At 50.2% G+C, this 26,465-nt stretch overlaps 1 protein-coding gene and 1 long non-coding RNA gene across 7 annotated transcripts in view; both read left to right on the forward strand.

Annotated features, from left to right (window-relative positions):
* Window positions 1-15,315, forward strand: part of dock4b (dedicator of cytokinesis 4b) — a 47,594-nt gene extending 32,279 nt beyond the window's left edge. Inside the window, exons 33-53 of one of the 6 annotated variants that reach the window (XM_029825361.1) lie at window positions 633-659; window positions 938-1,033; window positions 1,132-1,192; window positions 1,610-1,703; window positions 1,781-1,929; window positions 2,317-2,403; window positions 2,474-2,578; window positions 2,771-2,912; window positions 3,488-3,654; window positions 4,240-4,326; window positions 4,973-5,149; window positions 6,669-6,752; window positions 6,829-6,948; window positions 7,035-7,156; window positions 7,740-7,851; window positions 8,365-8,446; window positions 9,114-9,223; window positions 9,743-9,815; window positions 11,004-11,093; window positions 11,707-11,771; window positions 13,210-15,315. In XM_029825361.1, coding sequence (XP_029681221.1) covers window positions 633-659; window positions 938-1,033; window positions 1,132-1,192; window positions 1,610-1,703; window positions 1,781-1,929; window positions 2,317-2,403; window positions 2,474-2,578; window positions 2,771-2,912; window positions 3,488-3,654; window positions 4,240-4,326; window positions 4,973-5,149; window positions 6,669-6,752; window positions 6,829-6,948; window positions 7,035-7,156; window positions 7,740-7,851; window positions 8,365-8,446; window positions 9,114-9,223; window positions 9,743-9,815; window positions 11,004-11,093; window positions 11,707-11,771; window positions 13,210-13,659 — 2,500 coding nt within the window. In that variant the 3' untranslated portion in view covers window positions 13,660-15,315. The remainder of the gene's footprint in view (window positions 1-632; window positions 660-937; window positions 1,034-1,131; window positions 1,193-1,609; window positions 1,704-1,780; window positions 1,930-2,316; window positions 2,404-2,473; window positions 2,579-2,770; window positions 2,913-3,487; window positions 3,655-4,239; window positions 4,327-4,972; window positions 5,150-6,668; window positions 6,753-6,828; window positions 6,949-7,034; window positions 7,157-7,739; window positions 7,852-8,364; window positions 8,447-9,113; window positions 9,224-9,742; window positions 9,816-11,003; window positions 11,094-11,706; window positions 11,772-13,209) is intronic. The other 5 variants (XM_029825362.1, XM_029825363.1, XM_029825364.1 and 2 more) reach the window with 5 other exon arrangements.
* A 280-nt stretch (window positions 15,316-15,595) lies between these two features.
* Window positions 15,596-26,465, forward strand: part of LOC115253412 (uncharacterized) — a 138,965-nt gene continuing 128,095 nt past the window's right edge. Inside the window, exon 1 of the long non-coding RNA XR_003891736.1 lies at window positions 15,596-15,698. This is a non-coding gene — a long non-coding RNA (uncharacterized lncRNA). The remainder of the gene's footprint in view (window positions 15,699-26,465) is intronic.

The following is a 26,465-nucleotide window of genomic DNA, read 5'->3' on the forward strand; positions in this document are numbered from 1 at the left end:
GGCACCTGGGTTGTTAGCGTTGAGCATTAGCACAGTCTTTAGCACACATGTTAAAGGTAAGTGATGGCGTCGTCATCTCCACTGTCTTTGTTTCCTCGCTAATGCACCTGCATGCTGTGCTAACGCTAACATCTGTGTGTGTGTGTGTGTGTGTGTGTGTGTGTTTCCATTCTTTTTACATTCCACTTCACACAGATTTCCGTCCATCCTGGCTAGAATGACCAATTTACCAGCAAGCACACGTATGCTACATATAATAGGTCTGATCTTGCTAACTGTATATTAGCGGTCTGATCATGCTAACTGTATCATAGCGGTCTGATCTTGCTAACTGTATAATAGCAGTCTGATCATGCTAACTGTGCCTCTACAGGCTATCACTCACCTTTCCTCCATGTTTATGTGTCAGACATCAGAACAGCAACATCACATGACACATATATAGCGAAAGCTAGCCCCTCTTGTGCAGCATGATGAGGTTTATCTCTTCTTCTGCGAGTAATCTATTTTTTTTTTAGTTCCTTCCTTCCTTTCCCGGCTTCTCTAACCCGGAGACTAACCTGTGTGTCCGTGTGCTGATATTAATCGTATTAATATGAATTTATTCCGCCTATGCTTCCCGCCTGGAGTAGAATTCCTCTGTTTGGTCCGTACCCTAGGTAAGGTGCTCCTCCTCTTTGTTCTGTCTGTGTCGTCTGTGTCGGGGGGGGACGGCGGCAAAGGTCGATGTCGACGGGATCATTAGCAGTTAGCGTTTAGCCGCCAGCCTTTATGGAAGTGGCGACTCTGGCTTTGGCTTTGCTTGCTTCTCTAGCTTTATTTTGCCGTATACTCACCCTCCTCTGCTGTTTGGTGCCTTTTTTCCCGTCCTCCTCTCCTTTCCCTGACGTCTGTCCCTCTCGTCCCTCTCGTCCCTCGTCCCCCCCCCCCCCCCCAGCCTGCTGAAGAAGATCGAGAGAGAGACGTGGAGGGAGAGCGGGATCTCTCTGATCGCCACCGTCACTCGCCTGATGGAGCGGCTGCTGGACTACAGGTGTGAGCAGATCCCCCCCACACACACACACGCGCACACACACACACACACACACACACGCCACCAATGATATTCACCATTCGTGATGTGGGCTTCAGGGACTGCATGAAGCTGGGAGAGGTGGACGGTAAAAAGATCGGCTGCACCGTCAGCTTACTGGTGAGTCTCAGTTCTTTCATATTTTATTTTATTTTATTTTATTTTATTTCATTTTATTTCATTTTTCATGAGGCAGCCCTGCTGCCCAACATGTGTTAGCTTAGCACAAGTGTCTAGCCCGGCTCATCCCACGGGCAACAAACATAGCGTAGCACAGACGCTGGAGCTCATTAATTAGCATGTTAGCGCTCATTGGGATATTCGGGAATTCCAAATTTCATTCAGGGCCACTGCTGATTGGTCACATGTTGTCATGTGACTCTCGAGGACGCAGCCTGGCCCTGTTTGATTGGCTGTGAGAGGTCTTGCTTTTCCTGCCCCACAGAGCGGTGGGAGGAGCCTATTATTGCCCAATAAAGGCTGATTATTGATAATTATACCTTATTTGAACGTTGACGTTAAGACCTTTTTTAACAGAACTTCTACAAGACGGAGCTCAACAAGGAGGAGATGTACATCCGTTACATCCACAAACTGTACGACCTGCACCTGAAGGCCCAGAACTACACAGGTACGAGACACGTGTTAAAACAAAGCCTTTGCTAGCCCTCTGCTAACCCTTCGCTAACCCTTTGCTAACCCCCACAGAGGCTTCCTACACGCTGCTGCTGTACGACGAGCTGCTGGAGTGGTCCGACCGGCCGCTCAGGGAGTTCCTCAACTACCCCATGCAGAGCGAGTGGCAGAGGAAGGAGTATCTGCACCTCACCATCATCCAGAACTTCGACAGGGGGAAGGTGAGACCCCAAACCTTGGCCCCGCCCCCCCGTATTATCCCCGCTAAATAACGACCGTTGGAGCTGAGACCCGGCGCGGCGCCACTCCCACAACTTAGCTCTGCTAATTCCACCTCTTCACGCACATGCCGATTAGAGCGAGTTTCCCGATGAAGCGGCCGGAGCTCTGCGGCGTCGTTAATACGACCCCCCCCCTCGTTACTCACGCTCTGATTTTCCTCCACGTCCTCGAACGCCGCCATCTGCTAGCGCCGCCGCGAGGGGAGGGGGGATCTTCTGGTTTAATTAGCAGGAAGAGGAGGTGCGGCTCGCCGCTGCCACCCGGTGGCGGCCTGGCGGCAGAGCGGCGACATTCCGGCGGCGCTGATGACGTGTTTGTGTCCGCAGTGCTGGGAGAACGGCATCATCCTGTGCAGAGAGCTGGCCGACCAGTACGAGTCGTACTACGACTACCGGAACCTGAGCAAGATGAGGGTGGGTTGTTCAAAATAAGACTCGGTGGCGGCGGGAATCGATCTGACGTTGTTCTGTCCGATGTTTCCAGATGATGGAGGCGTCCCTTTACGATAAGATCATGGACCAGCAGAGACTAGAACCCGAGTTCTTCCGAGTGGGCTTCTACGGAAAGAAATTCCCTTTTTTCCTGCGGGTAAAGAACAGAGAGAATTAACTTTCCTTACGTAACCCTCCTTCAGTGAGGGTTGACATTCAGCTCATACCCCCCCCCCCCCCCCCAGTGGGACGGGGTTGACAGACCAGGGTGCAGTTGCACGCTGCCGCCAGCAGATGTCAAGCTAACACCACGCTGTCCCCTCCCTCGCCGCCCTCTTCTCTCCCACAGAACAAGGAGTTTGTGTGCCGTGGCCACGACTACGAGCGGCTGGAAGCGTTCCAGCAGCGGATGCTCAACGAGTTCCCCCACGCCATCGCCATGCAGCACGTCAACCAGCCCGACCAGACCATCTACCAAGCCGACGCGCAGTGTATCCTTGGCAGGAGCGCGGCCACGTGCGGCGTCTTTATCAGCCCGTTCAGGCAGCGTCTCTGTCCGACCCACAGGTGACCGGGCCCCCCTGTGGTCAACCACCGAGCCCCGCCTTCCACCTGGGTTTGGTCCGTCCCATCGTCCAGGATGTGCCCCCCCAGCTAAAATCGCTCCACATCAACCCGACTCCCCCACAGACTCAGGCACAATATGGCCCTTTTTAAATGATTTACATGAATGTATGGGGCAGCTAATGGCCTATATTCACCCTCTGATGTCATTTCCCCTCATTTGTCGTCTGAACTTGCGTTAGCCTGTTAGCAGCTAGCAGGATTAGTATGGTTTGAATACCTTTCGGGGTCTGAATTTGCATGATTGAGAGTTTTTAGCGCAACATGTCAGCTATGAGCTGAAGCTAATGCAGGATGTGCCTCAAAGCCTTCGGATGCGTGCCCCCCCCCCCCACCTGCCACTCGCCGTGTTCTTTCCAGTCACTGCGTAAATGGATTTAGCGGCACGGTGCTTCCCCTTGTTGCGTTCCCCGTTGCTTCCCTTAACCGCTGGCGCGTGCAGACCTGCAGATCTACGCCGTGACGCCGATTCCAGAGAGCCAGGACGTGCTGCAGAGAGACGGCGTGCCCGACAACATCAAGAGCTTCTACAAGTTCAACCACATCTGGCGGTTCCGATATGACCGGCCCTTCCACAAGGGCACCAAAGACAAAGAGAACGAGTTCAAGGTCTGGTACTAAAGAAAGAGATGACCTGAATGTGTAGCACTGCGGCGGCCAGAATCTTAAAGAATCCTTTCAAAATAAAAGATTCTTCCCCGAGACCCTTATTTTGGTTCACCCTCTACTCTTCAGCTCTATCCTGATGCGTTCAGGTGCATTTCCTGACCGTAAAACTCAGGAAATCTCTAAAGGGCAGATTTTGTGTAGCGAGTCGGAAGACCCGTCTTCATCCCGAAGACGCCGGATCGATCAGCGTCCTTGAGCGAGACGCTGGGTTCCGAAAAGAATCCTTTGTTAAATTAACACGTGGGGGCCTCCATCATGGAGAAAGATGTCCTGAAGTTAGCATGTTAGCATTGGGAACAAAAGGGAGACGGGAGTTTGACCCAGAAGTCCAGAGGAGTCAAATGACTCACCTCCGGCGCCGCTGTACCGCTAGCGTGACCTTTGACATATTGAGCAGTGAGCTAGCTGACAGGACAAAACCCGGAACGTGAGTGATGATCTGGGAAACAGCATCCGCCCTCCACCTGGATCCAGGCGTCACCGGACACGTTGGGGTTGATTAAACTGGTCTGTCCTGTCCTGCAGAGCCTTTGGGTGGAGAGGACCACCCTGACGCTGGTCCAGAGTCTGCCGGGCATCTCCCGCTGGTTCGAGGTGGACAAGAGAGAGCTGGTGAGTCGGGCCTCCGGGTACCCGAGTATTGATCCAAGCCCTTGAACGGCGATAACGACCCACGTCTGGGGTTTGGGGCTATTGGACACATTTCTCACCACAGTCTTTAGGATCAATTTGTGTTCATCCTTGACTCACGATCACATTTGAGTCTCTTTCCCACAAATCCTCTCGAAAGCTTCGTCTCTCGGAGCTCCTCTCAGATCTCCGAGGAGGGGGAGGGTTTTAAATACCTTCTTCTTCAACGTCTGCAAAAGAAAAAACACGCACGAAACACCGACGGGCTGGAGTGCTTATTCTTGAGCTGCTAATGAAGGTGTGAAATTGCACATTGTGTGATTGGATGATGATAGCATAGCATCCAGAGCTGGCGCAGCATTAAGGCGGCGTGACACACAGCCAGAAGAATAAACACAGGAAGGAGGGGAAGTTCAGCATCTGCTAACGTCAGGATGTAATTAGCTAAAATGGTGCGTTTGTGGGGAACAGTTAGCAGTTTGGGATGCGCAAGCAGCAATTTAAGCTAACGTCATGGCTCCAGTTCGGACGCAGGACATCGAATTGTTGATAGAGGCTAATTTTAGACCCCCCAAAAGTCGAACCCCTCTTTGAACTTGACCGTCGATGACTTCCCCCTCTCTCCCAGGTGGAGGTGAGCCCGCTGGAGAACGCCATCGAGGTGATCGAGAACAAGAACCTGCAGCTGCGCACGCTGATCACGCAGTGCCAGAGCCGGCAGATGCAGAACATCAACCCCCTCACCATGTGCCTCAACGGCGTCATCGACGCCGCCGTCAACGGAGGGCTGGCCCGCTACCAGGAGGTACGGGGAGATGGATGGATGGATGGATGGATGGTTGGGCGGAGAGCTGGAGCGTGAGGTTGAAGGTTTTTAGGGATGGAGGCAGGAATGGAGAGCGATGACTCCTGGATTACCTAATGATGCATGAAGGTGGATCGAGCGGCGAGATCTATGGCGCGGGAGGGGGGAGGGGCAGCCGAGCAGATGGATGGATGCGGGAGCCAGTGGCTGGAGGACTGATTGACTGATAAAGATGGATCGCTGCGGAGGGCGGAGTTATGGGGGGGAGGGGAGGGGGGGGGAGTGGATGGATGGAAAAGCTGAGCTGGATGGGTCATAATGGCCCGATGAACGAGACAGGTGTGTTTATGCATGTCGTTATTAAAGCGGAGTGTGTGTGTGTGTGTGTGTGTGTGTGTGTGTGTGTGTGTGTGTGTGTGTGTGTGTGTGTGTGGTGGGGGGCGGCGAATACCTCCGGTTTGATCCCGCCGCAGACACCCACGGCGTGGGGTCGTGGCGCGGCCGTTACAGAAAATGAAAAGCCCGTTTCACGCGTCGCATAGCAACCGCGCCGCCTCCGGGGTTGAACGCACGCGCTCGGGGGCTCACGGGCCTGCGGGATGATTCCCGCGTCCTGAGCGTTCCTGCTTGACTTTTCCCCACGAGTTTCCCGGGACAGGGAAGCGCCCGGAACGCGAACACGCGCCTTTTCATCCTCCGAGGTTATTGTCATTTTTAGTATTCAGATTCATTGCTGCAGTTTGAGCCGCGGCCCTGCGGGGGGCAGCGGTGAGGGGGGGTGTTGTCTGATTTACTTCCCCTCCCCTCAGCGTCTCTAATTGGACTTTTCTCGTGATTAACTGAGCGGCGCCGCGGCGAGGCCTCGCTCCCTGCAGCCCGACAAAGGATTTCCATCATCTGTTGAGCATTATTGATTGTTTCTGCCGTCTCTTTTCTTTTTGAACAGGGGTGTGTGTGTGTGTGTGTGTGTGTGTGTGTGGGGGGGGGGGGGGGGGGGTCAGAATCCGCCGCCGCTCCTCAGGCACAATAATCATGTTTATACAATAAAGTCCTGCTCATTTCCTCAATGTTCCGAGCTGGTTCATGTGGTCTATCTTGATAAAGATAGCTTTCATATAATCTGGATTATTATTCCTCGGTGGGGTGTAGGTGGGCGATTTTCCACCAATATCGGACGTCCCCCCATCCCCCCCCCCCCGCTGTGGCTCTTATCTGTCTGGATCGGTCTCTTTGGAGATAAACACGTGTGTCCTTGACAGCAGAACCGTGCTGATCGTTTCTGTGAAACCCGCATTTTCGTCGTCGCTTTCAACCTGTCTCGTTTTTGTCTGTACCCCCCCCCCCCCCCACCGATTTTTACCGACATACGTGCGAACATCTGGTCTTGTCTGGTTCAACATGGCGACTGTTGTTATCTGCTAAACCGGATCACACGATGCTGTTTCCATGATCAGCTGACTGTTCGTATCGGAAAAGGATGGAATTTTTAATCGTGGGTTGACCCTCGCTGTCCACGCAGGCCTTTTTCGTGAAGGATTACATCATGAATCACCCCGAGGACGCCGAGAAGATCGGGCGGCTCAGAGAGCTCATGTTTGAACAGGTCGGTGGCGAACAGCAAACGAGGGTGAAAAAACATCGTCGCCTCGCGGAAAGCTGATTGTTTTTTTCCCACGCAGGCTCACATCCTGGAGTACGGCCTCGCCGTGCACGAGAAGTTCGTCCCCCAGGACATGAGACCTCTCCACAAGAAGCTGGTGGACCAGTTTCATCTGATGAAGACCAGTCTGGGCATCCAGGTCGGGGGTTTAGAGCCCTAATCTGCTCTGATGTGGCGCTAGCGTCAGAGGTGTTTAACCATGTCCACTTCCCTCCAACTCTCCAGGAGTTCCCCGGCTACGTGCGCGCAAGTCCGGTGCACTTCACTAACGGGAGCCCGCGGACCTGCCGGAACTCCGTGCCGAGCATCATCAGCCCTGACGGCGGTCGGGGGGTTACGAGACGGAGGTGACGGCGCCTTCTCGTCCTTTCTTCTTATCGTACCAGACGTTGGAAGCTTTCCGACTCACCTTCCATCACCCTTCACTGCCGTTATCCGTCTTCATCTAACTTTTTTTATTATTCCTGTCGGCCCCGAACTCGCCACGTCTCCGTGTGGGGCGGGTGTGTGTTTGCGTGCGTGTGTTTTGACGTGTTCACTGACCCCGCCGCTCCGTCTACCCGCGACATTCTCTCCTCCGGCCGCTCGGTCCCGCGGGGCCGCAGAGCGAGACAGGAAAACCACATTGGCTCCGTCTCCCTGACATTTTTAGTTTTTTAGGGGTTTTTTTTCAGCACAAAACAGATTTCTAAAACATTCCCGCCTGTTCGGCACCTCCACCTTTCTTTTATAGTTTATTCCCGCTGGCCGGTGGCGCCGTGATTGCCTCCATTATCTTATAATCTGACATTTTCTCTTTGTCTTTTTTCAATCTGCGCCTGGCCGTTGGGGACGCTTTTTCTCGGTGAGTCTGACCTCTGTACGTTGCTCTAAAGTCGAGCCGCGACCTGGAAGCCTCAGCTGGCGTCTCTCTCCTCTCAGGCCACTCAGCTACCCCGCCGTCAACCGCTACTCCTCGTCCTCGTTGTCCTCCCAGGCCTCCAACGAAGTCAGCAACATCACGGGCCAGTCGGAGAGCTCGGACGAAGTCTTCAACATGCAGGTAGCGTCGCTACCGTCCTCGTGGGTTTTTCCGCCTCCTTCAGTATTTTAGCTTTTATCCTCACTTTGAAGTCACAATGAGACACTTACGTGCGAAAAGTAGCATCGGTGCAGTCGTGTCTGTCCTGGAATGTTGCTAAATATGGCTGCTATTTATTTCTCTTTTCCATTTCCCTGTTGAAGTAATACTTCATGACCTAGATGATAAGATGGACACACTCGTTCGGTTTCTGTTGGCTCCAAAAAAACAAGAAAATATCGAGGGCAGCCATTTAGCTTGTCCTCACTGTGTGGTTTCTAGGCAACAGACTCCGGTGATTTCACTCCTATTGGCCAAGAATGTAAAAAACCTGTTCAGAAACCATAACATGTTTTTTCCCATATATTTTTTAATAAAACAGAAGATATGAATCATTCATGGTTGTTACCTTTAGACAGCCATCACCATTGTTTTCAAGCTCGCTACCTTTGCTACATTTCTCGTCCATTAACAAGCTCTACGTCCTTCCTGCAGCCAAGTCCATCTACCTCGAGCCTCAGCTCCAACCATTCTGCCTCACCCAATGTCACCAGCTCAGCCCCCTCCAGCGCCAGAGGTGAGACTCTTCACCCCTTTTTCCAACTCGCTGCTCTTTCACTTCAGAGCGACTCGTGTGGAGGAAAGTGCCAAAAAATGAACCAACCTGTAAGGGCGCCATGTTCTTAGCCCACCAGGGGTGTCTAGTCTGGAGGTGTCAGCAAGGGTTGATGGGTATTAAGTCGAAACAATGAGGCAGAGGGAGAAATAGAATATTAAATGAGCTCCCATGAAAAATTGAACAGGCTGAGCTGTGAAGACTTAACTCCCCTTGAAAGAAAATGAAAGTAAAATTTGTTTTTCCCTCCATGGCTTCCTCTTCTTCAACTAAAGACCACCCTCTGCTAACTGTGAACATCTCTCGCCCCCTCTTGTCGCACGGCCTGATCCATATCGTTAAGCGGAGGAATATATGACGACGTTTATGGAGGCGCGTACGGTTCCCTTTGGCAAACTGCTGGCAGCAGGTGGCGCCCTAATAAAAGTGCCCTCTGTCCATCCATAAAGCCTGGAGAGAATTTTTAGCAGCTGTGCTAGATGGGAGCCAAGGAAGGCTTTCCTTTTCTTCACAATGGAAGAGTTTATTTTTGACCTCGTTCTTTGTTTACCTGTACATGTTGTGGTATCTCTAGTTGTGGGTAAAAGCTCAACATTTCTCGCTAACATCTCATGTTGCTGGTGTCCAGGGTCGCCCCAGATGGCAGAGAAACACAAACATTCCAGGGAAAATGCCTGCCTGTCTCCACGAGAGAGGCCGGTCAGCGCTATCTTCCCCAACGCCCTGGACCCCTCACAGGTGAGCACACCTGAAGCATTAGCAGCACAAATGCTAACACTGTGTCCAATTGAGGAGAGCTCCTTCAACTCCTTCGACAAGCTAACATTAACAAGGAGCTGACTACGAACTATTGAACTTAGACGTTTAGGCCTGTCTCATTTTCTCCTCGGAAAAAAAAAACTTCCTTGACAAGCAGCTAAAATCTATGCGGCGGGACCAGCGTGACATCCCAGTTTGCTCCCTAGCCCAAGGTCAGCAATTAGCTCAGTCGCGCGCTCCGTCCTCGACGACAGAGCTGCCACGTCGGAAAAAATAACCTTTCATGACGTACAGTCGGGCGCACCTGATGAAGAACAATTCCCAGCCTGACAACAATCAAGGATAATTACCGCTGCTAATGGGCTATTGATTATCGGAAACATTCGCCAGGCGTGTCGTTTACTTTCAGGTTTCTTTCTCTTCTGCCTCTCTTCCCTCCACACTTCCGCAGGTTTTATTCCCAAATTTAAAGTTGTTATTGGCTCTTTCTGTTCGCAGCGAGCTCCTCCGCATCAGATAGGCGACGCCACTTTACCCAGGAGTGACCCCAACCTCTCAGCGCCCGACAAAGGTAAGATATTCCGGCTCTTTCCATCCTACCAGGTCCCCGAATGCTCCCCTGTATGCCTGGAAGAGAAACAACTGCGTGGAATTCCCCTTTAAACTTTTACTTCCCACAAATTCAACATTTTCTTGAGTATTCTTTTAATATCGCTTTGTTTCTCGCGCTATTTAAAGGGGCATTTATTCTTTCAGTGTGTGTCAATCAAGGGTAATTCCTCCAAAAGTGAAGTCTCTACAATAACGACAGCATCCATTTTCTATGTGTGTTTCTGGGTTGATGAAGCAACATGGGGCAGCTGAACACACACACGCGCGCACACACGCGCACACACACACTTTTTGGCCCCCCACCACAGATGAGAGTTTCATCTTCTCTCATCCTGAACAAGTGGTAATAAGGAAGGTGCTGCTCCCACGACGCTGACAGACGTGTCGAAATTCAATGAGAAAAAAAAAACGTGAGGAGGGAAACGGATGCGACGCCTTTGAAAATGATCTGTTAAGAACGCAGCCGAAGGTAGATGAGCTGGTGCAATATGGCGACGTGACAAAAGGTGGGAAAAGGCGGCGAGATTCGCGCGCGATGTGTGATGGCGTCGCCGCGTCTCCGATGTTTAAAGGCAAAAATCCAAATTTAAAGTTGTTTCGGCTCCCGAGCGGAACGAACGTCAAGTTTTGAAATTCAACAGATTCTAAAATATTTATCCGCGCGTCAGGAAAAGGGCGGCGTCGCTTCGGCTTTTCCGCATTTCTTCCCAACAAAAACAAGGATAAAATTTAAAACGTCCACTTGAAAGCTCAAACCGTTCAATGATGAAATGCGATGTAATTTCTGTCGGCACGGAGCAACAAAACACCGTCAAACAAACGCAATTAAATGACCTCGTTGCATCTGATTTTAAAGTGCGCACCCCTACGACGGTTTTAGCTAAAACAGTGCTAACAAAGCACGACTAAAAATAAATGACACCACCGAGTATCGCTTTCTGATCAGCCACTTAAACCCGCCGCCACCTGAATCCACTTCAAATATCGCTTTCATCACCTTAGTTCAAAGCGAAAAACAACAAGAAAGAGCTTCTAAATTTAACATTTCCTTTCAAATGGTTCTTCAGAAAAGCACAAAGATGCCATTCTGCCTGTCAGGAAGACTTATTCTGTCCTCACGGTGTGTTTGAAATGTTCTCCATATCAGTGAGACCCACCCCCAGTAGCTGGAGCCTCGACAGCGACTCCGTGGGCAGAACGCTCTGCCCTCCTGTCCCTCCCAGGCCACCGTACTCAGGTAAAGCGTCACGTCAGGACGAACTCCCCGACGGCCGATGCAACTAATTTTCCTCTCTTTTGACACCTGGAGCTTTCTCCAACTCCTCCCTCTGCTTCTTCTCCCCACTGAGCTCCTCCAGATGTTCCTCTAATCTAACGTCTTTCTGCTGCGTTGCTACACGTTAGCATTATTCACTTCCTGCCTTCATTTTCACCACATAAAAACATGTTTAGGTGTTTTTTGAACAACAAATAATGCGTTTATTCATGTAAAAACCTCACTTTGACTGATGCCCCGGCCATATTTGGACACATTCCCTGGATTTCTGATCTACCGCCCAGCAGATGGATCTCCCCACGCACACACACGCTCACGCCCGCCGTGCCTTTTTCAGCCCTTATTGCATAAAGCAGCAGCAGCTGTTAGATGTAGAAACAGCTGAAGGCGGCCTCGAGGACCTGCAGAACATCGGCGCTTATTTGACTCACTGATGCTTCCAGCCTCTGGCCCCCTCAGCGCCGCCATGACTCACGCTGTGTCATCGAACGGGAGAGAAAACGGTGGCCTCGTTTGAATTGGCCCTTTTTTCTAACACCCCCCCCCCCCCCCCTCCCCCTCTTATCCCTGTCAGCAGGCTCTTCGGCTAAAAGCATGAGGCCGCAGTCCCCCGTCTCCACATCCAGATCTCCCCAAAAGGTGGGTTCTGCTTTCCGTCTTCTCAGGGTTTCTCGGAGCATTATGTTGCCCTTTTTCCTTCCAGCCAACCTCAGTCTTCGACAGCCTCAGGGGGGGCCTTTATCCTACACAGCTAGTGTCTTACCGGCCTGCTCCAGGGTCTTTATCCTTCTCTGTGTCAAGCCAAGGTCTCGGAGCTTAGCATTACTGCTCACTGAAGCTGCTAACTGCTCCACTGCTGCTGATTTTGTACTTTTTATGTCTCGTCGGTCCCAACAAGGACTTAAAAAGTAACTGCCGGAGGGCGACGGTTGGATCGACTTTAGTTGAGAAATAATTGCTGGTTGTATAAATTAAGACATGCTATATGTCATGAAAACACATTATTGTAAGCCAGAAATTATGTTAAATTCACTCACATGTAAATTAATTAGTATTTCATTGCTTTTGATCGGAGGACAAATTAAATTAATGCTCAGTTTTGTCGTGAAGCGAGCGTCTGACCTTGATTGTTTACGTGTTTGCCTACAGTCAAACGGATTATTCTCAGGTTCTCTCCGAGCTCTCGTTTGTTCTTAATGAGCCTGTTTAATAGCAGCCGGCAGAAGCGAGAGAAGTACGTAGAAGGTTAGCTGAGCAGAGTGAGCCTAATTAGGCTAAAAAGTTATTTTCAAAGTCTAAAAGTGTTCCTCGCTGTTATCTCTTTGTGTGATGCTGCTAGCCTTCTGGCAACTACGGTATCTTTTTACGTGTGGTAGCTACAGGAGTTTTTGCATGTCAGTGAGGCTCCCTATGTGTGTGTGTGTGGGGGGGGGGGATGTCTCTGGAAACCAAAGTGTGATTGACAGCTTGGCGTTGGGCACGTTCTGTCAATCACGTCCCTGGCATGTGTGTGCGGTCGGGTGTGTGCACGCTTTGTCTTGCTTGTGTGGCCCTGCAGCAAAGGAACCCTGGAGCTGCCCATCACAGTGCAGCCGAGCGCCGACGGTACGTGGACCTCCTGCAGGCCTCCGTTATCGGACACTAGCGCAGCAAACGCGCATCAGCCAGGCAGTGCAGAAAAGAGCTCATTACTAGGCTGTAAATGCCAGGACAGGAGTGAATGTGATGTGAACAGGTGGCATCCAGAGACAGAAAGGTTTAAACTGCCCCAATCCCCCCCCCCCCCCCCCCGCCCGTGCCGTGTGCCCTCTGTAGCAAGAAGGATACGACCTCCCTGATCAATTCCCCACCCCATCAGATGCAATTAAGCCTCTGGAGGTATAATTGCTTTGAGAAACATTTTGTTGGGCAATTGGATTTTCGAGAAGGATGTGGCGATATTGTGATGTGCCCTATAGAGCAGAAAAACTTGGCCCACTCGATCTGTTCTCCAACTCGGCAGCTCCGAGGCAGGAGGCGCTACATACTCCGACACCTTTGCTCAGGTCTTACTTCATGTCCTTCTCTCTTTCCCCAGACCACAGTGCCGCCTTTCACCCCTTCGCCTACTGAGTGCCAGTCCACCAGCCTGGTCTCTAACTCCCCCGTCCTCTCTGGCAGCTACAGCAGTGGCATCTCCTCCCTCAGCCGCTGCAGCGTGTCGGAGGCCTCAGGGACCGAGCTGCCTGCCGGGGACCACCTGTCCCACCTGCCGCCCTCCACCCTGCCCAACTCCATTTCCAGCAGCTCGGACGAGCCCATCCGCAGGGAGAACAAGACCCCACCACCCTACAGTGTCTATGAGAGGAACAACCCCCGCAGGCCGGTGCCGCTGCCCCACAGCCTCTCCATTCCCCCGCAGACGGACCCCCCGGCCCTGCCGCCCAAACCCCACCAGCTGCGCACTAGCAGCATGAAGCTGGAGGGGACCTCGGACCCTCGTGTCCCCAGACCGAGGCCTCTGCCCAGGAAAGTGTCCCAGCTATAGGTGCTGGTTCAGGTCCACATCTGGAGCTTGGAGAAACACTGGCGTATTTTGCACTTTTTTACTGGGCACTCCCCTTTTCTTTTTTGCATTCCTGAACTCTTCTTCAATAAAAGACTTGATGAACAGGCAGTCAAAAAGCAGTACAAAACTGAAACAAAGGTTTCTTTTTGTATCCTCGAGAGGGCATTGCATCAATCTGGACTTAGCCATTCCGCACTTTTAGATCAAGTACAGTAGTTTGGTCACAGCACAGTTTAGGAAACTTTTATAGCTGTAACACCTGGAATATACATCTGTATATCGGCATAGATGAGATTTTTCTTGGTCGTGAGTCTTGCACTTTTTTAACATCTTTGTATTTGTGTACCTAGCGGCTGAAAAGGTGCTAGCGGCTTAAAGTATGCATTTCGCCCAAGTGCGGAAGACATATTCGTGAGTGGTGGCATAAAATAAAACACCAATCAGCTGAAAAAAGTTCAGTTAAAGTGATTCTATGTGCTGCAGTAAACAGTAAACAAATGGTAACTTTTAGCAAAAAAACATTTTGTTGCAATCCCTCCACTTGTATTCTTGCACCAGCTACTAAAATCGTAGCAACTGAAACTGGCAATATCGAAACGAATGCAGTCCATTTCACCCAATCGTACTATTTTTTTAAACATATTTCCTTCAACTTTTTTGCGCCAGTGTTTCGGTTCAGTGCACAAAGGAGCGACGATGCATGAAAAAAGTAAATATAATGCACAAAAATAGCTACGTAAAATAAGTGGCAAAATCAATAAGTTTGTCTATATTTTAAATGATTTTTTTTTCGTACGAGCACTGGATTTTATTTATTTCTTCACTTATTTCTGATTTTGGCACTTTTCTCAATTCTTACTCAGATGATTGGAACGCTCCCCGTCCCTCCCGCATGATAGATCTTTGTGCCAAAGGAAAGTGTGCAATGTGCTCTAAAGAACCTGGGTTTTTTTTTTTCAAGTGATATTTTGTAATTTATCTGTCTGAAGTTGAGATCTACTGATGAAATAACCAGAAACAAGCACAACCATAACCATGACCAGGACTGTTTATCGCCACCTCTAGGTGGAATGAAGGAATTGGAATCAGAACAGGAGGACTGACATCTTTTCAAAGTAACTTCTGTACAGATCTGATCGGCGTTACGAGAGAGTTTGCTGCACCGTAACAACAAATCTTTGTTTCAGCGGCGCGTTTTACGGCAGAGCTTCATATTGTTTTGTAGAAAACCAGAAAACGAATTGCCTAAAATAATTAATTTTTGCGTGGGGAATATTAGGTTTAGTATTGTTTGTATGTCAGATTTTTGTATGTTTAATTTACTTTTGGATTAGTTGTGAATTTCCCAGATGAAATATTCACAATGATCAGTACTTAAGAGCCTGTAAATGGTCAGAGATTAATGTAAGTATGCCAAATATGATGTTTGTGTACTACAATTCCTGTACAGACTGTGTTTTTAACAAAATGTAGCTATAACGATTTACAGCTTTGAATGTAATGTTGAAGCAGCAAATGATTATTATTATTATAAATGTCGAATCTTTTATGGTTTTGTGATTGTAGAAGAATTTACGGTCATGCTAAATGACATTTAACACATTTACAAGTTCAATAAAGTGGCATATGGAAAAAGTGGATTGATTTTTAAATTCATTTAGGATTTTTAGATATTTAATCGCTATATTTTAAATATGTATTTAATAGATATTGTACATAATCCTAGATATTCGGAAACCCTCGTGGGCTTTTTATTTTGTTGTTTTACGAAATATTATTAATAGATATACCATTTTTATTTACTTATTTTTCTTTTTCTAATTAAAATCGCGCGGCGCTCGTGCGGTCTGAACAGGTGCGCCTAATTAGAGGGATTTTAAAAAGAGCGGGAAAGAAGCGAGCTCACTTCCGCCTCTGAGCTGAAGAATGACGACTTCTGGAAAGAAACTTGTCCACCTGTTGGACCTCGTTTCCCGTCTTTCTACACCAACGTCAACCAAAGACGGACGGACTGTCAGGTAGGACGACACAAAAACCCGCGAAAACCTTCCTTCCATTCTTCCGGTGCAGCGCTGGCGCGTGCTGTCAAAAGGCGTCCATATTCTCCAGACGGCGCTTAAACGCCACTTCGCGCGCGCCGGCCTGCGATTGGCTGACGGGCGCACTTTACCTGTCATCGCTTGTCGTCGCTGTCGGTGGTTCGCTGTAATTTGACTTCAATTACCTCGTCATGAACGGATCGAGCCGCGCCTCCCCCCGCTCCCCCACTCTTCTCCCGCTCCGGGGAGGGTTGCTGTCAGTTCCCCGCGGCCTTGTCACTGTAGCCCGCCCACGATTGCGACAAGAACCCGCTATCTGCTGGCGCGGGGGAGGCGCGTAATGATGACGTCACCGACGTCGAAGGCGCGTTTGTGGGTACAGGGCGAAGTTTCCGGGCTACCAAAGCTACCACATCTGGCAGCCAGAGAGCCGTAATATCCTGTAAATATAGCAAACCTGAAGTTTTCAGCACATTCTGACAAATGCGACATTTAGCGCAGCATTATTTAGCGGAACAGTTTTACCCTTTTACAGGAGACTCTCCTCTTTACCGCCTCCCATGGGTGATGCCATGTAATCATCATGGGGAAATGCAGCGCAAAGGTATTAATTTTAAGTGGCCTGGGGTGGTTTTTAGAGAACACACAGCCGCGGAGAAGCTCCGCGTGTTTGTGTCGCTCTGCAAATCTCTCCGGGGAAAAGGGGGAAGCTGGAGCAGCTCTGCGGGGAGCAAATACCTCCTATCTCTGAGAAGTTTTCAAAGAGGAAGCTGCAGAGGAGAGATGGCGTCTCATCTCTGCTACACTCTGGAGTTAATCTGCTCGGCTGCCTTCTGCAGTCTCACCTGCCCCCCCGGCCCCGCCAGGGTGTTTTTAATGACGCGGCGGGTGAAGTTGGGCCTCAGAGGAGCGGCGAGGTGAATGATGACTGCATGTGAATGATATCGCATGTAAACAGGCACGTTTTTTTTTTTTTTATGAAGGAATGTAAACGATTGAAGATGTATTTGGTTCAAAATAGACAATTTAGCCGTTGCGTACCAGCCAGTTGGTGGTAGGAGCAACGCTACTTTGAAAAAGCTAATATGTAGCCCGCTTCAGGGTCCTTAGAGACATCAAAAGCAACATTTAAAGCTCAAAATGGCGTCACCGGGACACCTTACATGGCTATAAAAATCCGCTAGTGTTCCCTGTTTGACAAATCGAGACATAGACCTGGGCTAACGTAACGAGAGTTGGCGAAGCAAGTCCGCCTCGCCTCATCCTCTGAGTTTGTTGCTTTGTTGGATTAAATGTTTGGCTCCTTGTGGGCGATGGCCTCGCATCCACTCGACTAGCTCGGCGCCCTTCTTGTTTCTCCTACACACATCAATAAACAAAAGGTCAGGTGAGATGCTGCAGCTATTCTGTCGCTAGTGAAAAGAAGAACACGGCCCGGGGTTGCAAGAGAGGCTAAGGAGGATGGGAGATGGATGGATCTTCACCGAAGCTGCCAGTATACTCCAATAAAACAACCATAAATCACCCAATGAATCAAACGTGCACATATTGAAGGAAGAACGTATGCTGAGTCATGCTAACCAGCCTTATCAACGTTCTTGGCAGCTTCTTTATGGACTCCTAAGCTAGCAAACACGTGTACATCATGTCGCTGTGGACCCTGATCTACAAAGGCTAAATCTTCTGGACCATGAGGAGACTTTCTGATTCCAGGAGCAATGACGGCTAGCTGTTAGCTCAAGGAAGCGCAACTTTCAGCGTTTTGAAGGGAGCTCTCGTGGCGGAGTGTAAACCAGGATGGCGATGAGTTTGCTTGAACGAGCGCGGTTTGATTCCTCCAGGAGAACGACTTTACCGGGCTATTACTGCGTCGGCTAGGAAGCAAGGAATTGTTCTTTTGTGCTGCCAGCGCGGCTCTGCGGGGGTTTCTCACGTCTCTTCCCATTGATTTTTCTGGTCATGTCATCAAATTGCATGTGGCTCAAATGCAACTTCTGCTCCCTGATGTGTTCCTCTCCTGTATTAACTTCCTCTTTTGATGGGGGGACTAAATAGATGATGGGGAGGGAAGGCCGGGGCCATGCGGGGAAGTGGATTACAGCTGTTGTGTCTCTCATTCAGGACATGATGAATGCTAATGCTAGCCTGGCTTTTGTTCTCGTGGATAGACGGCAGGAGCCGCATGTTGCCTCCGATGACTTAAATACTCCTTCACGGCTTTAAGGGAAAAAAGAACCTGAAGAAAAGAGGGAAGATGTGGCCCAGTTCTAAAATGAGATGCTAGTTAGCCTTTCTTAAGCTTGTAGTTACTGATAGCAATACAAAACTTTGGACCGTAAAGGAGTCTCGCGAAGACAATTCGACCCAAAACAGAGGGCACGCTAACGTGGAAAACGTTTTTTGGAATTGAATTCCATTCAGCTGAACACGGAACGGTGGCTATATGCTAGCTCTCCTGTTAGCGCCGTTATCAGTATAAAAATTATCTACTATTCTAGGACGAGTCAGCTGGTTAATAATGCTAATAATAACCAACAAACGGGGTTCTTCTAACAATGAGTGCTAATAAGCTAGCCTGACAGAAAATGACCTGTAAAGGAATAAAGAGTAAACTTTAGTGATTTAAGCTAATAAAATACATAAATGTGATGTCGCAGCGTGTGTCGTACTCCAGGAAAAAGTCTTAAGCAAAGCATCTGATGCGTTACGCAACCTAAAGATGTCCGCCGCGCCATAATCTCCACGCCAAACGCTTCCCTCCTCGCTGCGATACTGCGGGCCATCTGTTAATGTGCTGCAGTCTTAATTATGTTCTAATCGCAGGAAGTCGATGAGAGGCATTTACCCAGCCGTCTGCAGCGCGCCAAACCGGGCCGGCACCGATCGATAACGCCGCTCTGATTGGGCCGGGATTTGGGCCTCGCTCGCGGTTGTCGGCGCTCATTGGAAGTCCTTCATTTTCGTCTTTTATTTATCCGTCTCATCTATTGTAGACGCGTTCGGAGGGCTCGCTAAAGCAAATGAGTCTGATTAGCATTTGGCTCCGGCCCAGGAGGTCGGCGTCGCCTCCTGATTGACGGCTCTTGCGGCGAGGATTTTCTGAAAGGCGCATTTTGAATGAAGCGAGTTTATCGGCTAAACGATAAATGAGTTTAGCGCTATCGGACCTGTGTCGGTTTAATGGAAGCTAGTGAAATTAACCTCGCTGATGGAGGCCCCTCTTCTGCTGTTCGCTTCCTCCCTGCAAAGGCTCCGCCCCCCGCCTTCGCACGCCATTCCACTGCTCCGCTGACACCGCGCCGACCTCCTTCCGTATCATCTCGCGGTTCAAGAGTTCACGAGAAGCGCTAGTCCTTTGGCCGGCTCTTCTCTCGCTCCCTCGGTGCGCTATGGGCACTTCGTTGGAGGCTCGGCTCTAATCTGCCTGCTCGGGGGGGGGCGTTTCCTGCATGGGAGGGCAGTGGCCCGATCCATCTGTCTTCATCAGTGAGCCGGGGTGGCTGTGGGCTGGGGCCAGCAGGACCCCGCTAAGCACCAGCTGCTAGCTGCCTTTTACACTGATATCCGCCGAGTGGGGCATATTTACGCTACAGCAAGTAGCCGGCTAAAATTGAAGCACCATTCAGCTCTTATCGCCTGGATTATTCGTCTTCCTCCTGCGGTTTTCTTCTCTCCGCCGGCCCGGCAGCGACAGCCGTACAGTACATGCTTATTTATCAATCTCTGTGCAGCTGAATATTTCAGGGGGGAGGAAGAGTCGGCGCAGCATATTTGTTGTCGCTCCTTGACTGTGGAAAAAAGGCCTCTGACAGTTCAAGATGGATGTTTCACACAGCTAGCATATAGCAATCTGTCCCATACTGCTGACAGAGAGCAAGTTCACTCCCCTTGGTAGCATTTCGCTCAATATTGCTCCCAAAGATATGAAATGGTTGTGTTTTCAGTCGTCCCACACCGTTATTGCTGTTGCCATGGCGTCGTCGGTGATGTCAAGCCTGTTTTCGTCGCTTGTTTCGCGTCCAGGCCGTGTTGGCAGCCGCTCGGAATAACAAAGAGCCTGACGAGGACAAGAAGTCTGGTTCATTGGCGCGACAGCGCGCTTCCTCCCTCTGTTCAGTCTGAAGCGGGTGCCGGTGACCCTGTAGCGAAGGTCACGGGAACCTGATTGATTTTGGGTAGAATGCTATTTAGCACGGCGAGACACTAAGCTAATTACCTCCCTTATAAACACCAGCCTGGCCTTTAGCTGCTATTGAATAAGGCTCGGAGCTCTGAAAGATGAGACCAGCTTCTGATGCCGGGGGTCCTGCGTATGGATCAATTTCGGTTTAAATGGCAATGAGGTTAGCGTAGCTCTGATCTGAAAGTAGGTTTTTTTTTTTTTTTTTCACCTACCATCAAGGGTGAGCTAATGTTCTTACCAGTCCTTACCTGGAAGCAAAGACTGGAAGCAAAGAGAAAGGATGCTAACAACTTTAGCCACCGTATTTGTCACTAATCACCAATGCCAATGTAGCCGATGCTAACTCAGGACTGCTATATATATATATATATATATATATATATATATATATATATATATATATATATATATATATATATATATATATATATATATATATATATATATATATATATATATATATATATATATATATATATGCGTGTTATTAAGAGCTGTGTCCCTCCAGCTTTTCAAACAGATGCTCACAAATTAGCCAATCATGGAACCAACTGTAGTTGCCAGTGGAACCGGTCCATCAGGGCCTGCGCCACAGTTGATGGGAAAGGCAATATGTCTGTGGCAACGGGTGCCTATGCTAACGTTGCAGCTGGTGACGGCAGCCAGCCGTTAGTGCAGTCGCCGCAGAAACAAACTTAGCAACAGCAATTAAGCACTAGCCAAGTTCCTGACTAGCTCCCTTAACTCGGTCGTATTCTGCTGCTTCTTTAAGAAGCGGTACTTTCTGAATGTTGTATTGAGCTGTTGCTGTCCAGAAATGGCTAGAAACATGGCAAATGCTAACCTAGCTGACTGCAGTCATGACAAATCTATACATTTTCATCGCACAGTTCAGCGGCTGAAAGACCCTGGCGGTTCAGGAACAAGTGATATGTGTAGCATTCATGCTAGGGCACCAGATCGGCTAAATAAGGAATAAAAAAGATTTTAGCTTGAGTAGCAGACAATCACCAGAGAACAATGCTAGCCAAGAACCGTCCGACGAAAAGATGGCCTGCGTGTCCTGAAGCGGCCACCAGGTGCACCGCCCCTCCTGGACGGTGCACGCCGACGCTTCCGGGGAACAATGGAAAAACGTCCCTTTGTGTAGCGGCCGCGGTCTTGATGTTTTCAGCAGCGAGGGGTGAGTGTAATGCACTCTCGCGTTGGCAGTCACGCTACAGCAAACCCCCGTGTGCTACAACAGCACAAGTCCAATTGATCCTGATAGGACAATGACATCCCTTGGCAGGCCAATAAAAGAAAACGTCCTGCTCATCATCTGGAGCATAGCTCATCGTGCGGCGTAGCAACAGGACCCCGGGGGTGGGGTGGGGGCCGCCCGGTGCAGCGCCTGGTGTATTAGATTTTTTTATTGCTGAGGTATTTGATAAACGCAATCCTGGTTTTGGCATCAGAGCGGGAAGGCGCTACTTTCCTCCCGCCCGTCAACCAAGTCAGACGGACGCGTCTCGGGAATGAAGCGCCTATTTACCTCGCTGCGACTTCAATGAGCATTTTTAATACTCTCGGCTTCCTTTTTTATTTATTTTGTGTTCCTGGATGCGAATCAAAGACAAACCTCAGAGACCCTGGGAGCCCCTGCACCAGCCCAAGCCGGCTCCACGCTACCTGGAGCAGGAAGTAGGTGGCTCGGTGTGGGAATAGTCGGTTCTCAGCCAGCGGGAGAACAAAAGACAGAGGCTAGCTCGGTTCTGGCTTTCATGTTCACCGATCGTCCGCCCACCCCCGGCACGCCGGGGCCTCGCTGCTATAAACGCAACTCGCACCGACCTCTATTGTGTCCCTGTTTGAGCCATAGCTGTCCGCTAACCTCTGCTAACACGTAAGGATGTGGGTTGGACCAAAGGTCAGGGTATCCTGGACGTGGTCCCTCCAGGGCTAAGGTGTTGAGTAGCTAGCAGATAGCCCCATAGCGATAAGCGACGCGCCCTCCAACGAGCTCATCACTGCCATGTTTATATTCGTCGGGAGCGCTGATGTGACGCCTGATGACACCAGGGACCTTTCGCTAGTAATGGCGATTGACGCGTCGCTTGATTGAGACGTGGAATCTCCACTCTCGCCTCCGAAGCCTCGCAGGAGCGCCGCCTGCCTTTGGCGCGTTGCTCCGTTTTTCATCATTCTCTCACAATCTTACCCTTCTTTTTTCCCCTCACAGGGATTATCTTGCTAACTGTGCCAGGCTCTTTAGATATTCCGTAAACAATAGCGGCGAATGAGGGGAGGGTAACCGTACCTATGCGACGGATGAGGCTTCTCCAAAGAGAAGCTAACCTCTTTGAAATGTTAACTGTTATGCTCGATGCTAATCGGGGGAGAGAATCTAGTTCCTGCTGCCTGAGCTCATCCAGTTGCTGATCATAGCATCTATGCTGCTAGCATGGCGCCGGCAGTGCCTTTATCTGCGAGGCAAGGCCATGCAACATCATCATGGAAGCCATAGCTTAGCAACCGTAGCCTTACCGTTTGTCCGATATGGAGCTTCATACTTGATGTTTTTGGGCTAATTTGGGGGCAAAAAGCAAACGGGACATTTTGGGGTTTTTTTCCACAGGAAGTGGAACGTCATTTAAAATGGCTTATAGCATTTAATCACTATTAGCATACAAGATAATCAACCTGACGGATGATATTCAGTCATTTATTTGGCGAGTGCTTTAAAATCTTCACCTTAACACCAAAGCTAACGCTAACAGCTTTGTTAGCGCCGCTCAAAGACGCACGAACCGGAACGTTGAGCGGAATCGGTGACGCTCACACCTGCAGTGTTTGATGCAGATTCACTATTGATGAGATTCCTCCTTGTCTGGGTCGATCTTGCCCCCCCCCCCTTCCGTTTGCCTCTGCAGGTGCCGTTCCCCCGTCGGGGAGCTGAAAACGCGGCTGTTAATTAACGCGCTGCTGATTTCGCACTGGCGGCTAGCTGTCAACACTTCCTTTGCAGGGAAAAAATCTAAACGATCTGGGAAATCGCTCATTCACACTTTGACGCGCAGGTGCTGGAGGTTCTGTGTGAAGGCGACGTTGACGGGCTCGGAATTTAAAACCCAGAGCGTGAAACCCGTCCGTACGCTACACTGCTAGCAGGACCTTTTTCACCACCGACCGAATCTTTGAACGCAGTAAAAAAAGCTAAAAATCCTCGACTGGGTGCGAGTTTTGTGAAGGCCGCCGGTTCGTTAGTGTGAATTTTCCTCACATCGTCTCAGCTCCGGCTGAATTACTGAATTATTTTATAAGTTTAAATAAACAAGTTTTTGGTGCATTATGGATGTCGGAGCTTGTGTGTGTCTTTGTTGCTTTACTGGTGCTGTGTACTTAATAATGGATTTATTTGTGTGTGTGTGTGTGTGTGTGTGTGTGTGTGTGTGTGTGTGTGTGTGTGTGTGTGTGTGTGTGTGTGTGTGTGTGTGTGTGTGTGTGTGTGTGTGTGTGTGTGTGTGTGTGTGTGTGTGTGTGTGATAAATAATGAATCTCTCTGCTGCCAGAACCTTTTATGAGCGGCTCTTCTGGGAGTGATACCAATGCTGAGAAGGAGGGGGGGGGGAAAATATCAGTTGGGAATCATCTCTTTTCCTGGAGCTGGGTCAAGGTCTACTCAATGGCTGGGGTTGTCACTATGGCTACCACATCATGAAACGGTTAAAAAGGAAGCGTTGTGGGAAAGGCGTAGTTTCCATGCCAGGCCACTAGATGGCGGTGTGTTCAGAGACTGAACCGTGAGCCCAAACGTTACAACAGTTCACCGTTTCCACCTGAAAACATCGCTTAAATCGTTATTTATGGTTGGAGTTGGGGCTCTTTAGCATTGTTCCATCGCTTTAAATTCAAGAAATTCCCATCTCCAGCCCGTTTCCTGGTTGTTTCCTTTTTGCAACACTCTGAAACTAGTGCAGCGACCTTTTGACCTTTTTTACCCTTGAGAAACACCCGAAGGGTAAAAGCCTTAGCTGAGGAACGCGCCGGATTGGAAAGTCCGAGGTTGTTAAATCAAACGCACCTGACGGAGCAACAGGCCGTCCGTCACGGCGCCCTGAAGCTCGCGGAGGATGGAGGGATGCAAGGAGACGGCTGGAGTGATGCAAGCGCACGCTCGCGTGTCCACGTCCCCGGGGGGGCTGACACACATAAAACCAGGGCTAGCTCGGTGGGGGGTGGCTGAGAAGAACCCTTCGGCAGAAGAGCAGAAAAACACGTTAGCGTAGCAGATCAGGTGCAGGAAGTCCTCTGCGTGATCCGGGAAAATTCCTGTTTGTACCAGTGCCGGTTTCCTCTGTGACGCTGAACGCCACCGTTCGTCTTTTCCGTCTCCAAACACGAGAGCAGAATCCCAAATATCGGATCGGTGTTGGTCTCGTTGTCCGCCAGGTATCCGCTGTCATCGCCGTCCAATGAGGGGATCAAATCCAGGCGTGATGTTGTCCCAGAGGTGGGAAACCCCCGGGGAAGGGTGTTCTCATGTCGGAAAGTGGCTTTAGCAAGATGCTAATGGGGGGAGGGCTCATAAACATTCCGAGCTACCTGGAAAAACCCATGTTTCCTGTAGGGGGGGGCAGCTAGCTGCTAAACGTCCGTCTCCCCTTTATGCCGACGACTGTCTGCTGTTTCTGTTCACCTGCATCTTTCATGACGTCTCGTATATGAAGCTAGCTTAGCCGCTACCCGAGGAGCATCACAGCGGTGTCATTAGCTGCCAACTGAAACAAAACGACCGGTGACACTTAAAGCGGAACAGCTTTGATCTCTTTGTTCAGTCCTGGTTTCATCTCCGTATATTCCCGACCTCCGGCTCCGACAGGAGGGTCGTCTCCTTTCATGACGACAGCTCGCGCTGCCGCGTTTGTCCTCCTTTATTCCTCAGCCGCTCCACGCCGGCCTCATCTGAAGACGCTATGACGCGCCGCTTCCGCACCAGGAAGTAGTTCTTCCCGTAGTCACACGGTAAAGCACAACTTCCTGTTTCTACGTAATCGGAGGCCCCAAAACACTGAAATGGTTCAAAGCTCTTTGTCTCTATCGCCGCCCCGGGGGGGCAGTGTGTAAATGTGAGGGGGAGCGGAGCGCCCCAGGTCGGGGAGGGGGGGCAACATTTATCCTCTCTTACATCACCTCATCCTGACAAAGTGCAGCTGCGGCTGCAGCATACTGATGCGCCCGGTGTGTGTTCGCTCCCCGTGTGCCGTTCAACGCCAGACTGGGGGGGGGGGGGGGGGCTGATATTTACCCCCATATCTGTTGCCCGTGAGGGGCGGGTAAAGGCGTGATGGGAGACGCGTGGCGGCGGCCGAGGGCGGCGTGCGGGCGAAGCCGTACTTTAACCCCTCGACGAACGTGTTCCGGCGGATCGCACGTCAGGAAGCCCCACAGGGATCCTCCAAAGGTGTTGTTTGTTCATCAACACCTCCCCACCTGTTCTCGCCACGCTCGTCCACGCTCGCGGCACAAACTGCGGCGTGGGCGGCGGACGAGAAGTTCCAATTACTCGCGTTTCCGCCCGTGAGGATATCACGTATTCATCAATAACGATGTTCCGTTCTGCTTTTAGGGTCAGATATTAGCTTGTTTTGGGCTGTTGTGGCCGGACGGTTTATTTGGAATATTCGGATCAACAGAACGCGAAAGTTGTGAATTATTCAGCTCTTTTCTGGTCATATTTGCCTTTTTATTTTATTTTTTTCTTCAATTGTCGTACATTTAAATAAATAACGCAAGCGTTAGCCGCGGTAGCTCCGGGGATTCGGGCTCTTCGTCACAAAAGGAGGCGCAGTTTTTCCTTTTCTTTTAACAAACTTTTTTCCCTCCTTCCGGTTATATAAACGTCGTATTCAGCATTTCAATTTCAAACATGTTTGTTTCTGGCGAGGAGGCTCTAATTCCCCAGCATCATTGATATTCGCTCTTGAAAGCAAAATGGTTCAAGGAATCGTTTGGGTCCACGGAGGCTCCGGAATTTCCTTCATGTTCAGGAAACTGACTGGAAAAAACGAAAACGGGCCCCATCGCCGGTCCTCCCTGAGCCCAGATGGGCCTCGGAGTCACACTTGGAATTCTCAGTCACGCCCTCAGCTGGAGCCATTTAGAATGCGATTTATTGTGCACGTGCAGCCGCCTGTAAAACTGACTCATGCACGGGATCAGATTCCATCCCTGTCTGTGTCCCTCGAGAGGGGGGGGGAAGAGCGTTGCGACAAACGGGAAACGAGATTTTATTTTCAGCATGGCGCCACCGCGTGCGCTGGCATGGGCGCCGTTGCACGACGGACACCGGAATTAAGCGTTTTCAGGGTTTACGTCTGGGGGAAAAACGGGAAACATTCACGGAAAAACCCGGAAATCGTGAGTTAATTTGTTGCTTCGCTGCCGTCCTTAAACGCAGCTGTTGTCCTGTTGCCAACTTGAAACTGTCGGAGCCCAGATGACCAGACGGGGGGGGGGGGGGGTGTTGTTGTTTGAAAGGGGGGGGGCGTCTGGTCATGACAGATGAAGTGGAGGGAGAGAAA

This window comes from Takifugu rubripes, chromosome 18 (assembly GCF_901000725.2).
Source record: "Takifugu rubripes chromosome 18, fTakRub1.2, whole genome shotgun sequence".
In the NCBI taxonomy this organism is placed as follows: Eukaryota; Metazoa; Chordata; class Actinopteri; order Tetraodontiformes; family Tetraodontidae; genus Takifugu; species Takifugu rubripes.